Here is a 14,508-nt window from a genome sequence, read left to right on the forward strand (position 1 = left end):
ACCCAAACTATAGCCTGGGGGTTGAGTGCCCTCTCCCCTGCTAACCATTGTGCATCCTGATCATACTAATTAGCATCTTACATTCTAATTATCTGTTGATCTGTTGGTTTACTTCACTAGACTCAAGCTCCTCAGAAGGACTCTCTTTTTTTCAACTTTTGATCCACTGACACCCAGTATAAGTCCTGATGCACAGGCACTCCATAAATCTCAGTTGAATTGAGTTGAATTGGGCTTGCATACAGGATGAATTATTACTTTCTCCATAAAAATAGACAGGGCAGAACACCCAGAAAATAACTAAGGAGAAGGGTGTTTCGGATAAACCTCAATATGTTTGCAATTATTCCCAGAAGCTCTTGATTACACAAAGAAAACCCTTGGCTTGGATTATCCCAAACAAACAAAAATCTTAGAAAATATGCAAATTGTTCCAAACAAAGAAAATCTTAGAAAACATGCAAATTAGATACTAGCTCACAAGCATTTATCTGCTTTTTTCCCCTTGGATGTTTCTGGGTGGTGGTGAGGGATTGAAGGAGGAGCGATCACCCTGTGGGACTCAGAACCAGTATTCAATCTTGCTGTGTGATGCAAGAACCAACCTTTGCATCTCCACCCTCTGGCAAAGGTAGCAATGAGATAATAAATGCTTAAAAAAGATGTTCAGTGGAAAAGGAGGAAGAGCTAGTTGGGACCTGGATCAATCAGAAGTTAACTTTTTTAAATAAAAGTAAAATTTGACTATATATCAATGAAGTGAGAACTGAACATGCAAAATAGTCTTTCCAAAGAGGAATCAAGAGCACTAGGAAATGTGTGGCTCTGACACTTTATTTTCTAGGGATATAGTTCCCAGAATAGTAAAAATAATTAAGAAGAGAATTTGTTGTTTTTTGTTTTGTTGTAATCTTTACTGTGTTATTTAAAAAACTTAAAAGTACCAGAAAAAGGAGGACAGAATTAGCAACAAAATACTTTTTATTATGAGAAATATAATTTTAAAATGTTATGATGTTGCTGGATAAGTTAAGTAAGATAGGGTATGTTATATCAATGCTCAATTATGTTTACTTGTTAAATCACTTTTACTGGTTTTTATAATTTTGTGATGGCTTTGTATTTTATCTTCTTAAAAACCATCTCATAAAGCATCAATTTTTTGATTACTAGTAATTCAGTCCATAAAACATAATGACCTATATTTCAGATTGTAGAAAATTCTTTTCTCTTTTTAAATTTATTTTCCAGCTATATTGATATAACTGACATATAACATTAAATTATGTAAATTTAAGATATACAATGTGTTGATCTGCTATATTTATATACTGCAACATGATTACCACCATAATATTAGCAAACACCTCTATCCTGTCACATAATTACCATCTCTTTTGGCAAATTATTATTTTTATTTATTTATTTTTTTTGTGAGGGAGATCAGCCCTGAGCTAACATCCATGCCGTTCCTCCTCTTTTTGCTGAGGAAGACTGGCCCTGGGCTAACATCTGTGCCCATCTTCCTCCACTTTATATGGGACGCTGCCACAGCATGGGCGTGCGTCGGTGCGCGCCCGGGATCCGAACCCTGGCCGCCAGTAGCAGAGCCCTTGAGTACTTAACCGCTAAGCCACGGGGCCGGCCCCGGGAAATTATTTTTTAAAAACTCAAAACTTCAAAAAGTACTTAGCTATAGACAGACATATAAAAGCCAATATATGGCTTATGTAGACCAATTATTGACTTTCATGGCAGAGACTTCTAGTTGCCCCCCAATATATTCCCTCTCCCCTTCTTCTTAGATGCAACCACTTGGTTCTTGGCTGGACACCTTGTCCTCCAGCTCAAAGACTATATTCCTCTGGCTCTCTTGTTGTAGCTAGGTGTGGCCATGTGACTAGCTTTTGGTCAACGAGATCTAAGTGGCAATGTGGTGGGCAATGTCTAGGAAAGACCCTCAAAGAGAAAGAGTTAATTGTTCTTCTTCTCTTTCTTGCTGGCTAGAATGTTGGTACAATGGCTAGAGCTTAAGCAGCCACTTGGAACTATGAGGAAGTACACTGAGGTTGGCAGAGCAGCAAGACAGAATAAACCTAGTCTTTGGTGACTGTGCAGCTGCCACACAGCCCTGGACTGCCTGCCTTCACTTGACTTCTTTTACATGAGGGAAAAATAAGTTTCTTTCTTGTTTAATCCACAGTTTTTCTTCTTTAACATCAAAAATACACCACAAGTAACTTGCTTTGGATGATACCTGCTAGGAAGACTAGGAACAAAGCAGCTTTTGATCACTCATTGACAATCTCTTTATTTTCACCATGTCACAGAATGCAAAAATTGTGTCCACTTATAAGCTTTATTGAAGCAGATGGCACAGTGACGTTCATGGTTTCTTTGATGAACATTTCTGATAGAACCCCTGGCAGGCAACTCAAAAACAAGCTGTACTGCTCTTAGGAGCTAGAGTGCTGAGCTTGGAGGGGGGGTTTGCCCTCTGTCTATCTCACTGATCCCCTCTTTTTGTGCTCTTTCCCACTCTCTGCTCCAGCCACACTGATCTGTTAGTCTTTGAACCTGCCAGGCCCATGCCCGCCTCAGAGCATGGACACCTGCTGTTCCTTCAGCCCTAAAATGCTCTTCTTCACATGACAGGTATCCCCACATCATTTGAGTTTCAGCTGGCTTCTTCAAAAAGATCTTCCTGGAGCAGCCATTATAGCTCTGCCTCTTATCATATCCCCTGTTTTCTTCCTATCACTGATCACTTTGTGAAATTATCTTTAGTCATTCATCATTTAGTCATTTGATAACTGATTGAGTGACCATATCTCCTTCCCATTCCCTGGTCCCCACAACCTGAATGCTAATGGGTATCGTGCCTAATTAACCCGTTACCTAGACACACTGCCCAGCACCGTGTAAGCACTCAACACATATTTATAGAATGAATGAATGTAAGGATGAATCGATTCTAGAGAAGAACCGAAGCTCTGCCATACGAAGAGCAAGTTTTATCCAGCTTCCCATGCCTTGCTTACTACCAAGGCACTTCGGGTACACCACAGCATCTCTTACATGTATGACAGCAACACCCCATCATTAGCAACGAGATCCTTAAGGGCAAGGACCAATTCCGTTCATCTCTGCATCCACCACTGCCTAATGCAGAGCCTAGGATACATCAGACAACATACATTTGCTCTATACTGCAGAAAAAGATGTTGTGCTTACAAAGAGCAATGCCAGCTCTTGCAATGATTCTCAAGAGAGCTGTAACTTTAAAATGTGTGCAAATGTTCTGATTTGCCATTATGTTTGTCATAGCCATGTCTCTTTTTCCTTCTCGGTGTTTCTATGCAGGCTTCTCTTTACAAAATGGGCTTGGAAGTGGCTACGCAGCCAGCTGCTTTAAGAACTGTGAAGGTCTGGCCTGTCTCATTTACCGTTGGGGCATGAGGACTCCGACCAATGACATGTTTTACTGGCTGGGCTCACAATCGTTGGCTCATTGAAGAACATCCGACAGAATTTAGGGTAGTTGTTCCCTCCAGGCTACTTGGCTAAACACAGTAATCTTGGATGAAAGTCCATCGTATGATAACACCGCCCCACCCCATCCACAAGGGCTGGTCTTGTGACCAATAAATTATTACATCCTATCTAGGTAATTAAAAGCTGACAGAGGAATCAGGACTATTTTAACCAGGAAATTCCTCATATGTTAAGTAATTTATTATGTTGGTAAAATGGGCAACAGCACGATTTAGGAAAATCATATCACTAACGTCGTTTATTAATACCTTTCCTACAGGGGTGACACCAAAGGGTTCAACAAAGATTTTTATTGTTTTTCAGAGAGACTTTACAAACCTCAATCAAGAGATCTGAAATTCTGTAAAACACATGCTCGTTCCTTAACTTCAATTTCCTTCAGTAGTTTTATAGATCCCTTAGGCCAGGGAGAGCAGAACCAGATGGTGTTTGGGAAGACTTTACCATGCGTGTCTGCAATGCCACGATACATTTAAATGTTTTGCTGATCCTAAGCTTCTGGTATTAATCGTGATATGAAATGGTCCTTGATGTAGCTTGCTTTGTATTTTTTCATCTGGTGTACTAATCATAGTGCTAAAATATTTTTTCCTGGAAACTCAAAAAATACCCAGTAACATCATCTAGACAAGTCGGAAAAGCAGGCCAGCATATGTTTATATAACAGACCACTTCTCCCCAGGGCCTACCTTGCCCCATAAATTGTGGTACTGGTGTGAAAAAATACAAGTCAGGTCTGAAAAAAAGCCCTCCTCTTAAATCACAACCATATTTGTGAGAGGAGAGGAAGACAGCGACATATTTAAAGTTGCAGCCAAGCTCGTCACACTATTTTCTCTTTATTTTCCTCTCCTAAATAATCTCTTAGTGTCGTATTTTCTCCCTTTGTATAATCCACTGCCCCCTTACCCCAATGTCATAATTCCTTTTTAATAGTTAACTATTTCAATAATGTGTGGTACTGGGATACTTGTTAATCATTATCAGTTGAGTCATTATTATGAGCAGAGATGTAGAATTACTGTAATGGAAACAAAGCACAAACTATAGGAAGGAATGTTTCCCAAATGGGAACACCCTGCCCACCAACTGAGAACAACCCGCTCTGGCTATGGCTGGAGTAACTGAAGTCTGCACTAAATTCTGAGATATTTGGGGAACAAAGTTTTGGTAATTCTGGTAGAATGTGCTGAAGGGGGAAAGAAACTATGTGATGTTGTGGAAAGGACCCCTGATCAGTGATACAGGCAGCTGAGTACAACTGAAGATGGAAATATTATATGCAGATAATGGACTGCTTAGTTTACTCACCAGATGGAACTAAGTACTTTGATTGGTGGCACTGACACTAAAAGGCCGTTACACTTTTAAAGTTGGTAAGGCTAGGAGAACAGCCTGAGTGGAGAGGAATGCAAAGGTGAGAGAAGAAATGTAAAAGGGACAGACAAGTGTGTATGGTGGTTAAGGGGACAGACTCTGGCTGGGTTCCATTCGCAGCTCAGCTACTTATAAGCTGTGTGACCTTGAGAAAATTATTTAACCACTCTGTGTCTGTAAAATGTATAATAGGAACTATCTCCCAGTGTTGCTATGAAGTGCTCACAGTGTTAGACTGAAGACACGAAAAGGGCTCTACCAGTGACTGGACCCCAGTCAATGAGGCTCTATCTATTATTATCTGAGTGGCAGCTCTGATGACGCGGGATGACTGGGTTTTCAATTTCATGTATATTTTTTTAATGAGATGGGTATTATTTATGCTGTTAAGAAGAGGTGAGAGGCTAGGATATGAAGTGACACGGAATGTCTATAAATGGGGTTGAGGGAGTTAGGTGGGTGTTGAAAAGAGGGAATTAAAAAGCTAGGCACTTTTAAAAAAGAGATGGGCACACTTTTATATCTGGTTAAGAAAATCGATCCGGGCCCTGGGTATCCTGGGAAATCGACAGAATGCAAGGAAGATGGCGGCAAGAAAAGAGTTCCCGCCTGGGAGTAAGGAATAGCAATGGGCCCCAAACAGAAGGTTTTTAGTTCCTCAGGATATTAGAGGAAACCACTGGGGCTTGAAAAGAAAACCTGGAATGAATTCTCTGGGTCTTGCTATTGCTCTGCTTACCACAAAAGTTTGTGATATGGACTTAAATAAAACAAGGACTGCCTGGGATCAAACACGGTGCCTGGAGAGAATAGTGGGTGCATAATAAATGTTGATTCCCTTCTGTCCCCCTCTTAGCGAGCAAGCATATTTTCAACACACTGAGAGAATAGTTCTGTCTTCAGATGGGGCTGCAAAGATGAACCAAGAATGTAAATTGGAAATGACCATAAGATCCCGACCTATGTGTGAATATGTGTCCAGCTGAATATAGAAGCATGAGACCTGTACCTGTAAATTGCCTAATCTGTGTATAATTTGCACCCTGAGATCCTGTTAACTAGAGCAAAATCACCTGTGCCCTTCCAACATTTAAGATGTTCCTCTGGAGAGAGCACAGTGAAGAGAAGCACACCGACAATCTGAATCGCAGGAGCTGGAAGGCAACGTTGGAGTGTAGACAAATGAGGCTCTGCCCATGTATCACTAGTGGCCGAGAGCTCACCACTGACCCGCACAGGAAGGATTAGTAACATGAGATTAGCATCCTCTTCTGCTGCTGGCAATCTCCACATGTTGGAAATCTCTAGATGTCAGAAATTTGTTCTGTTTGAGCTGAAATTTGCCTCTCTGTCTCCTCTATCCCATTCTGTGTCATTTGTTTGTTCAAAACAAATAGGCAAGCAAAAAAATTTACTTAATGATCATTTATTTAACACTTATTTATGGGGCACTAGGATCCTGACATTGTTATATTGGAGTGAATGAGTAAAGAAATGAAGAGGCAGTGGACCTCGAGAAGGAGTGTAAGCCTTCTGGAATGGTTATTGCGGCTCGGATGTGGAGGATGGACTGAGGAAGAACAAGACCACCGAAATGTCTCCAGAGAGTAGAAACGTGGAGGAGGCAGTGCTGTCAGGAAAACAGAAAACAGAGACTTCCTCTCGTACACAAATCTTTGAGATACCTGCAAGGAGTGATGGTCCCTTCAGACTTCTAACTTCCAGATTACATACCATGGATTCCTCTGAGTAACTATGAGCAGAGAAGCAGCATAATGCAGTGTTTAAGGTAGCAGACTCCAGGACCAGACATCTAAGTCAAAATCTTATCTCTGTCACTTAGTCTTAGTGGGATGTCAGATGAGGTACTAACTTCTCTGTGCCTCTGTTTCCTCATCTGTAAAATGGCTATAATAACAAAATTGCTGTGAGGGTCCAGTGAGCTGAGAACAAGCACGTCCTGACGAGGTTCATGGTCCACCCGATGGAGTCTACCTCGACTTCTTTCCCTCTCACTCTTTACTCTAGTCTGTCAGCAAATCCTATTGGCTCTACCTTCAAACTCGATTCAGAATCTGACCACTTTCACCACTGCCGCCCTCTGGTCCAGGCCACCACTCTCTCTCCCCTAGGTTACTGCAATAACCCTCTAAGTGGTTCATATCACAGCAGCTGTAATCCTACTGGGAAAAGATAAGTCAGATCATGACACCTCTCTCTCATGCCCCTCCAAGGGCTCTTGATCTGACCTTGAGTAAAAGCCACAAGGCTCTACAGGAAACACAGCGGAAGGCTCAGCTCTCAGCGCCCCCTAGCCTGCTGTATTTTTCTCTATAGTATTTATATCAGTCTGTATATCTCAATTATTTTATTTAATTTCTATCTCCTTCCACTAGAGGAAAAGTGTGCTGAGAAGGGCATGAGTTTTTGTCTATTTTATTCACTAATGAATCCACAGTGCCTAGAACAGTGCCTGACCCATAAAAGAATCTCAACAACTAGTTGTTGAGTCGATTGACTGAACGCATATATAGCACTCAGAGAAGTACCTGGGATCAAGTGTTCGACAGACCTTAGGTGTTACTGGTGTTATTAACCTTCCCAGATCTTGGCTGCCTCTTTGAAGAAATTCTCTATCGTGTCAATACCCCTTTAAAACCATCCACTACCTCACCCTTCAATATATCACCTGAATCAGGACAGGGGGGAACAGGGCTGCTATTTTCAGTCTCTCTACTCCATCTGTATTAATGCTGTACTATCCCGGAGGCCCTCATTATGCTTTTAGGCCCCAAAACATACACACATATTTAATTAATTAATTAGTTTTGGAAGGAACTGCCGCCAAATCAATACAGGAAAGGACTGGAGTCCTAGGGGTATGGTCTTTGGATTAGATACTTATGACCCTGTTAGTCGTGGTGACAGAAAATTACCCATGCACCACACCATGAATCCTGCGGAATACCCTTACGTTCTGGGGGCTGCCCCGTGTTGTGTTTCATTATGAGGATTATATAAAACATGCCAAGTCAGAGAATGCTAATATTTATACTTATCCTGGTGTTATTTACAATAATATATCACTATATGTAATATATAATAATACATATGTAATATATAATATATTACAATAGTATTTTGCTATGAAACAGTTAACAGATGAATAAGTAAATTCTATTCAAGATGGTTGGCCAATTTTATATATATATATATACATACAAGTATAAATATTGGCACATAAATGGATTTTTCTTATATTAGTATGTATGTATTTGGCTATACCCTCGATGGAAATATAGAATTTTAAGATTAGGAAAATGTAAACCTAAGGGTAGTTACTTCTTTCTGTAATTAGCTGGATTTTAATAGAACTAATGACTTTCTACATATAATAAAAATGTTCAAAAATTGAGTATTGCTACAACATTTTTGGGGCTCTTTCACCCTAACACCCAGTAGGCAGTAAATGCAGACTATCTGTCCTTGAGAATTTGAGTGCTATTCTTGTTATCTTCTTTTTTTGGAGTTGGGTTGTGAGGATCATTTACACACATATATATATACATCAAAATGCTTTGCAAGCACTAAGTACTACATAAATTTAAAGTATTATTCTTTTCTTTGAATAAATTAAACAGACATTTTGAAGAAGCTAGTTAAGCCTACAGCTGAATTAATCCAGTCTTCGTATTTTCAATGGAGCACCAGCTATTTAAACATTATATTCAAAGTATCAGTATTAATAAAACAACAAGAAAAAGAAGCCCCATTAGCACATCCCCCTGTATCTGACATGAACAGACATGTGATAGAGCACTGACATTCATTTCACTTTGAATTAAACACAGCATCACCCCAAATCTCAAGAGATGATATTAAGTTTTGTGTTTGGGTAATACCAGGAATTCCACAGGCAAGGGTAGAATTATATTTGCTGGGCCAAAAGCCAGTCAAACTTCACACTTGTCCTAGAAGTAGGTGGTCAAAAACTCTGTTCTTGTCATCAAAGCTATTGGCTACCGCTGCTTAAACGATCTCCATCTCAAAATCTTTTGTGTCATTCATTTTGAAGATAAAACATTAAGAAATGCGATAAAATGAGGTTGAATGAAAAAGATAGTAAGGTAGAAGTGACCTCGGGGAAAAGCAGGTCCAATCAGAGCACATCAAATAAAAACAAAGAACAACACTAGATTTTCCAAGTGGCATCATCAGATATATAAAGTCTTTGATTTTTATTTCTTCAGGAAAAAAGGACTCAGAAACCAAGGTGAGGAGATGCATTTACGGCTTTCTCTCTGTTCTCCTCAAAATACATGCTATAAATTTTCTAGACTTCACAGCACACATTTCAAAAGAAGCCTTTGCTTTTGGTGGAAGGAAGTACATGCTCCTTGATATGTCTGGTTTTTCTGTAATAGTATATCATGCCTCTCTCTAATAAATTTAACCACAAAAATTTTTTTAATGTGTCTGCATTCTGCTAATTTATAAAAAGCAGGATGCTGTCAGATAAAATTTCATGAAAATGATCTATAAACCAGACTGTCAAAAGTGAAAGGTACTCAGGCAGTACTTAGAGGCAACAAATACATGGAAACCACTGGAAAGATTTCCTGTGACTGCGGGAAAACAATGTATTGTAACGGAGCTCACATTACCTTGATTTGCAAGTTACTGTGAGGTCACAGGAAATCCTGAAATGTTTTCCACATTTTCTTTTATACATTTTATGTCAAATTTCCTGCAATTGAAATCATAAACCCTCCTACTGCTGCAATCTCTTCTGAAGGAAAGGAGATCCTGTGACACTCCCCCCTGAACACCTAATAACTCAATTCCTACCAGTGTAACAAGAAACTGAGAGACAGAATTGAAAATGGACTATGATAAGGCTGAAATGTCAAATACCCTAACTCTTCCACAATGAAAACCCAGCTGATGTCATTAAGACAACTCTGAAAGTGCATTTAATCTAGTGATAGTAGACTTCTCTTTAGAATAAGAGATAGCAGAAGAAATTATAGACTGTCCCAAAGACACAAACTCACCGCTTCCCCAAACCTCTTATCCAAAATGTATTTGTGGATTTATGGTCTAATTTTAAAACGGCATTTTCTCTATGGATATTCTTAACATGATTCAAGCTCCTGACAACCATATTTTATTATCCCAGCTATAAAGAAAGGAAGAATCAGATTTAAGTAAAATGTCCAAGGTTAAAATATTCTCTTAAGATTTATCACTCACAACTGTGGAATTTAAAAATAGCTTTTAAATTGTCAAATACTATTTTAATATAACTCCAAGCCAAAAAATTAAGGTTCATTACCAATTTTTAAGGACTGTTGGATCATGAGTTATTAGGACACCTTACCTCTCCTGACATATCAGGGGCCATCGGAACACTAGGCCACAGACACGAGTAGATTCCGAAAAACACCACCCAGAGCGCAATGCTGCCCCAAATTGCTACGTGGCTGAACTGTGAAGGAAGGGAATCGGAGTCAAAAGACTTTTAGGTAGACTGAGTACACAAACACTAATGATGTTTTCACAAATTCCCTTATTAATTTTTTACTACATCCATAAAATATTATCTATGAGAATTTGTAGATAACTGTGTGTGTGTTTTAACTGGATCTTGCATTAAGAGCTAATCTCTTCCACAACAGTTAGGATGTTTGTGCTACTGGCATTTAGAACTATTCCTTCTCTACCTCCTTTGGTGGGTCTCTCCTCTGACTCATTTTTTTTTTTAATCCCCTACCATCTTTAAGCCTCCTTCATTTTCTCTCTGCATGCTCTGGCTGAAAGATGTTAGACACTCGTGTGAATACTATCTGTAAGCCGATGACTGTCAAATCCAAATTGCTTGTGCCAATCTTTCCCCTGAGCATCCAACTTTCATTTCTTTTTGTTTACTGGGTCTCTCTACCTCGATGTGAATATACTTCAAAACTAACATATCTGAAATGGAACTTTTTAAATCCAGACTGGATATTTACAAATGTTTTACAAATGTCTGAAGACAAATCTTTCACTAATACTATTGGGCTTCAGAATCATTTTCCAATGGGTTTTCTGCCCAATGCCAGTCTTGTGACACACTAGAGAAGATTCCCAGTCAATAAATTTGAAAGCCTTAAAATAAGTTTGAAAGCCTGGGATACTCACAACATATGATAATATACTAAAGGCTCTGAGAAGTCTTGTGGTAAATAAACTTATTCAAGTTTGTTTTACTCAGTGTTTCCAAACTAGATAAACTAGAATCTCCAGTTCTCCTCCCTCCACCCCTGATCCCCCACAATTAGCAACTTGTGGAACTAGGGTACAGGGATACATAAAGTTAGAATGAAAAACAAAAAAATAATCAGCGATAATGCATAAGTAAATGTGACATGTGTTGGTTGGTCAAAGACCCTCTTACCCATGTCCAATACGATGTCTCCAATCCCGCTTTCAAACAGACAGTTATCACCACAAACTAAAACAGAAGGGAAAATGTTACTTTATTTCATAAATATGATAGTTTATCAAATGACTGAAAGTGAGATTTATAAAAGAACAGGTGTCTCTGAACTAGATTATGGGATGGCAGATTATTCACAGCTTGCCTTGTACGTCCAACAAGCAAAGAAACAAGTGAATTAGCTTGTGAATGTTACCACCATGACGAGTCAGAACTGCCCATTAGCAGCATCACACTCGTGTCTCCCTTCCCTGCCTCTCCTCACCCTCACAGCCTTACAGTGCATCCACGAGGCTCCTGAACACGCGCCTGCCTGTTTCTTGCACAATTCATGACTAGCAACTGAGAATATACATCTGCAGTGATGTGGGTTTTCAAGCTTGCTTTAACTTGATTTTATATTATCTGTAATACTTAAAGCCCCACTTTCTGCATTTTGAAGATAAATTGTAAAAGTAATATAGGTGGATATTTAGAAATCAACACTTACTCTGTAACTTTATTTACTTGAATCCCTGCAGAGCAGGATATAAGAGCCTGTTACACCCTCCATGACGTACACACCCATCACTGTTGGTGACTACGCTACTGATTCTGAAGTAAGGGAACCGGGTTTAATGAACTGCCCTGTGTTTTCCACAAGACAGCATACGGTTAAATGGCCTAGCCCTGGAGTCAGACTGTTCACGCTCAGACTCCATCATTTGTTAGCCGTTGTGGTTAGGGAACAAGGCAAGTTACTTGACCTCTCCGTGTCTCAGCTCTTTCATCTGCAAACTGGGAGTGATAAAGCTTACCTACCTCATAGGGGTTTGAGTGTAAAACACTAAGAACAGTGCTTAGCACTGTGGTATTATCTATTATTATCTATTTATAGTTAATAATAAAATTTTAAATACTGTTAGCAGTCAAGGGAACTCTGGGCACTCTTAGTAGTTTGTGGCGATGGGAACGTGATGTTTGCCTAGCGTTGGTCATCAGTAAATGCTTGCAGTGCCCAGACCTACTTTCAGGCATTGTAATGGTTTGCACATGGTATTTGTTTAGATGCTTCCCCAGTGGCGCCATAAAGTTAGGTTCAAGTGGAGCATTGGGTTTTCTCAGCAGGATATCTAATGGCAATTTAGAATTAATATCTGTAGAAATAAAACTCTTACTAAAATGTAAGTATTAATTAACTTAAGCTATATAGAAAGTTCTAAAATGAGAGACATAGTTTGACACAAAATTAAAGAAAAACACCATCCTGAGACCTGGATAGTTTAATGTGTCCCTAGGAAACACCCATGATATATACTCTGATTAATTTCTAAACTTACTCTATCAAGTATTTACTTTTTTCTCATGTTTTGTACTCATGTTGTATGAGAACAAATTACCAGCCACCCCAAACATATTTTTCTTTTCTGTTACTACCTTCAGTGGGTTGATGTCAATGGAAAGAAGACCCCCGGAAAAACCTAATCCCTCTGTACTTAAAGGCCTTAAGGTCCTATCATTCAGTTATTTAAACATGTGATATCTAAATATCATATTATAGTTTTTCTACTAACTGAGTCAGCCATTCCCATAGCCACTTAGTATTTAGAACAGCACACTGCCCCATTTAGGGGTCATGGGAGGGACGCATGAGTAGAGAGAAAAGAACATTGGTCTGGGAATTCAGAGTTGAAGGTTGGGGTAAACTTTTATCAGATACCAAGTGTGTGACCTTGGGCATCAGCATTCAAGCAGTGCTTTTGACTTTTAAGGGAAAAATGGTTTTAAAGCATTTTTTGGCTCTTTCTGGCAGGAATGAGCTTGTGTTCATCTGTGTATCTTCCACAAGCGTTTGGCATAGTGACTTAACACAGCAGGTTCCATGCCTTGTGTGGGTGAAATGTCCCCAAAGAGTGGAGATTTCTCTCCCATTTTAGTTTTCATGAGACTCTAGAATAATTACTGGTTAAACACCCAAGAATACTACAATAATAACTGCCACGCATTCAGGAAAGCAAGAAAATATTAACAAGGGCAGTAAAATAAAAGGGACAAGGAAGAGAAAAAGGGCAAATGAGAGGCAATCAGAGCAAAGAGGGAATATTGACAATAATAGCAACCAAAGTCCTATAAAGTCAGTGAACCTAAATGACATTTTTATAACCTAATATAAAATAATCTCTTAACAGTCAAAGCATCTCATTTCGTTTTTAAAGGGAAGTGTAAACAATCTTTAAATTCACAAATGCACATATTTAAATCTGAAAATAAAATGAGCACATATGAAAGGATTTGATGTTAGATGCAAACTAGGCAAATGCCCAGCACTCACAGTGTAAACAAAGTTTCCCAGCAGCAAATAATCGGAGGTTTTCCCATTTCCAAATACATTACCTGTACGAAAAGAAAAGAGGCTGGTTAGAAAAGAAAATAAATGAGGTCCTTTAGAAGCCTTTCAAAGACAAATCAATTTACAAGTGTTGAACAAAAGAAGGGGAACTTAGGGCCACACAATGGAGCCAGAAATGAGGCTAATTAAAAAAACACTGTAAGAGTTAAACGTGGGCATGCTCTGCTTCAGCGGCCCGGGTTCAGTTCCCAGGTGCAGAACCACACCACTTGTCTGTCAGCTGCCATGCTGTGGCAGCAGCTCACATAGAAGGACCTACAACTAGAATACACAACTATGTACTGGGGCTTTGAGGAGGGAAACAAACAAAACAAAAAAAAATACTTAAGAAGTCGCAAAAAGTTGCCATTAATATGGTCATAAATTAAAAACAAATTTCCAACAGCCAACATGAAGAAGAAAACCTGATTTGTTAACTAATTCTTTCTTAGGGTCTACGAGATTAAAAAAAAAAAAAATCAAACTGTTTGTTCAAGCAAAGCTTAATGCTATGGGCATTGATACAGGAGAAGGCATTCTGAACCCTTAATAAAGAACTTTGTTAACAATTTAGATGACACTTTAGGGAGCCTTCTCACTATCTCTCAATAAAGTTGTTAGCATTGGACCAACAGGGATTCATAAAAGCAACTCATAGAAGACTGAGGAGCATCAATACAATTCTGGCACATGGCTCTTTGAGAATCTGGCTGAATTTAGGGATATACCT

The 14,508-nt window shown here is 39.1% G+C and overlaps 1 protein-coding gene across 3 annotated transcripts in view; it reads right to left on the reverse strand.

Moving 5' to 3' along the window:
* ATP8A1 (ATPase phospholipid transporting 8A1) overlaps nucleotides 1-14,508 on the reverse strand; it is a 219,198-nt gene that overhangs the window by 22,530 nt on the left and 182,160 nt on the right. For all 3 annotated transcript variants that reach the window (XM_087434255.1, XM_004419020.3, XM_087434256.1), the window contains 3 exons: nucleotides 13,722-13,783; nucleotides 11,369-11,425; nucleotides 10,313-10,420 (listed from right to left, as the gene is read on the reverse strand). In XM_087434255.1, the coding sequence (XP_087290381.1) occupies nucleotides 10,313-10,420; nucleotides 11,369-11,425; nucleotides 13,722-13,783 (227 nt within the window). The remainder of the gene's footprint in view (nucleotides 1-10,312; nucleotides 10,421-11,368; nucleotides 11,426-13,721; nucleotides 13,784-14,508) is intronic.

The sequence above is a fragment of the Ceratotherium simum genome, chromosome 8, assembly GCF_057802395.1.
Source record: "Ceratotherium simum simum isolate JZ-2026a chromosome 8, ASM5780239v1, whole genome shotgun sequence".
Taxonomy (NCBI): domain Eukaryota; kingdom Metazoa; phylum Chordata; class Mammalia; order Perissodactyla; family Rhinocerotidae; genus Ceratotherium; species Ceratotherium simum.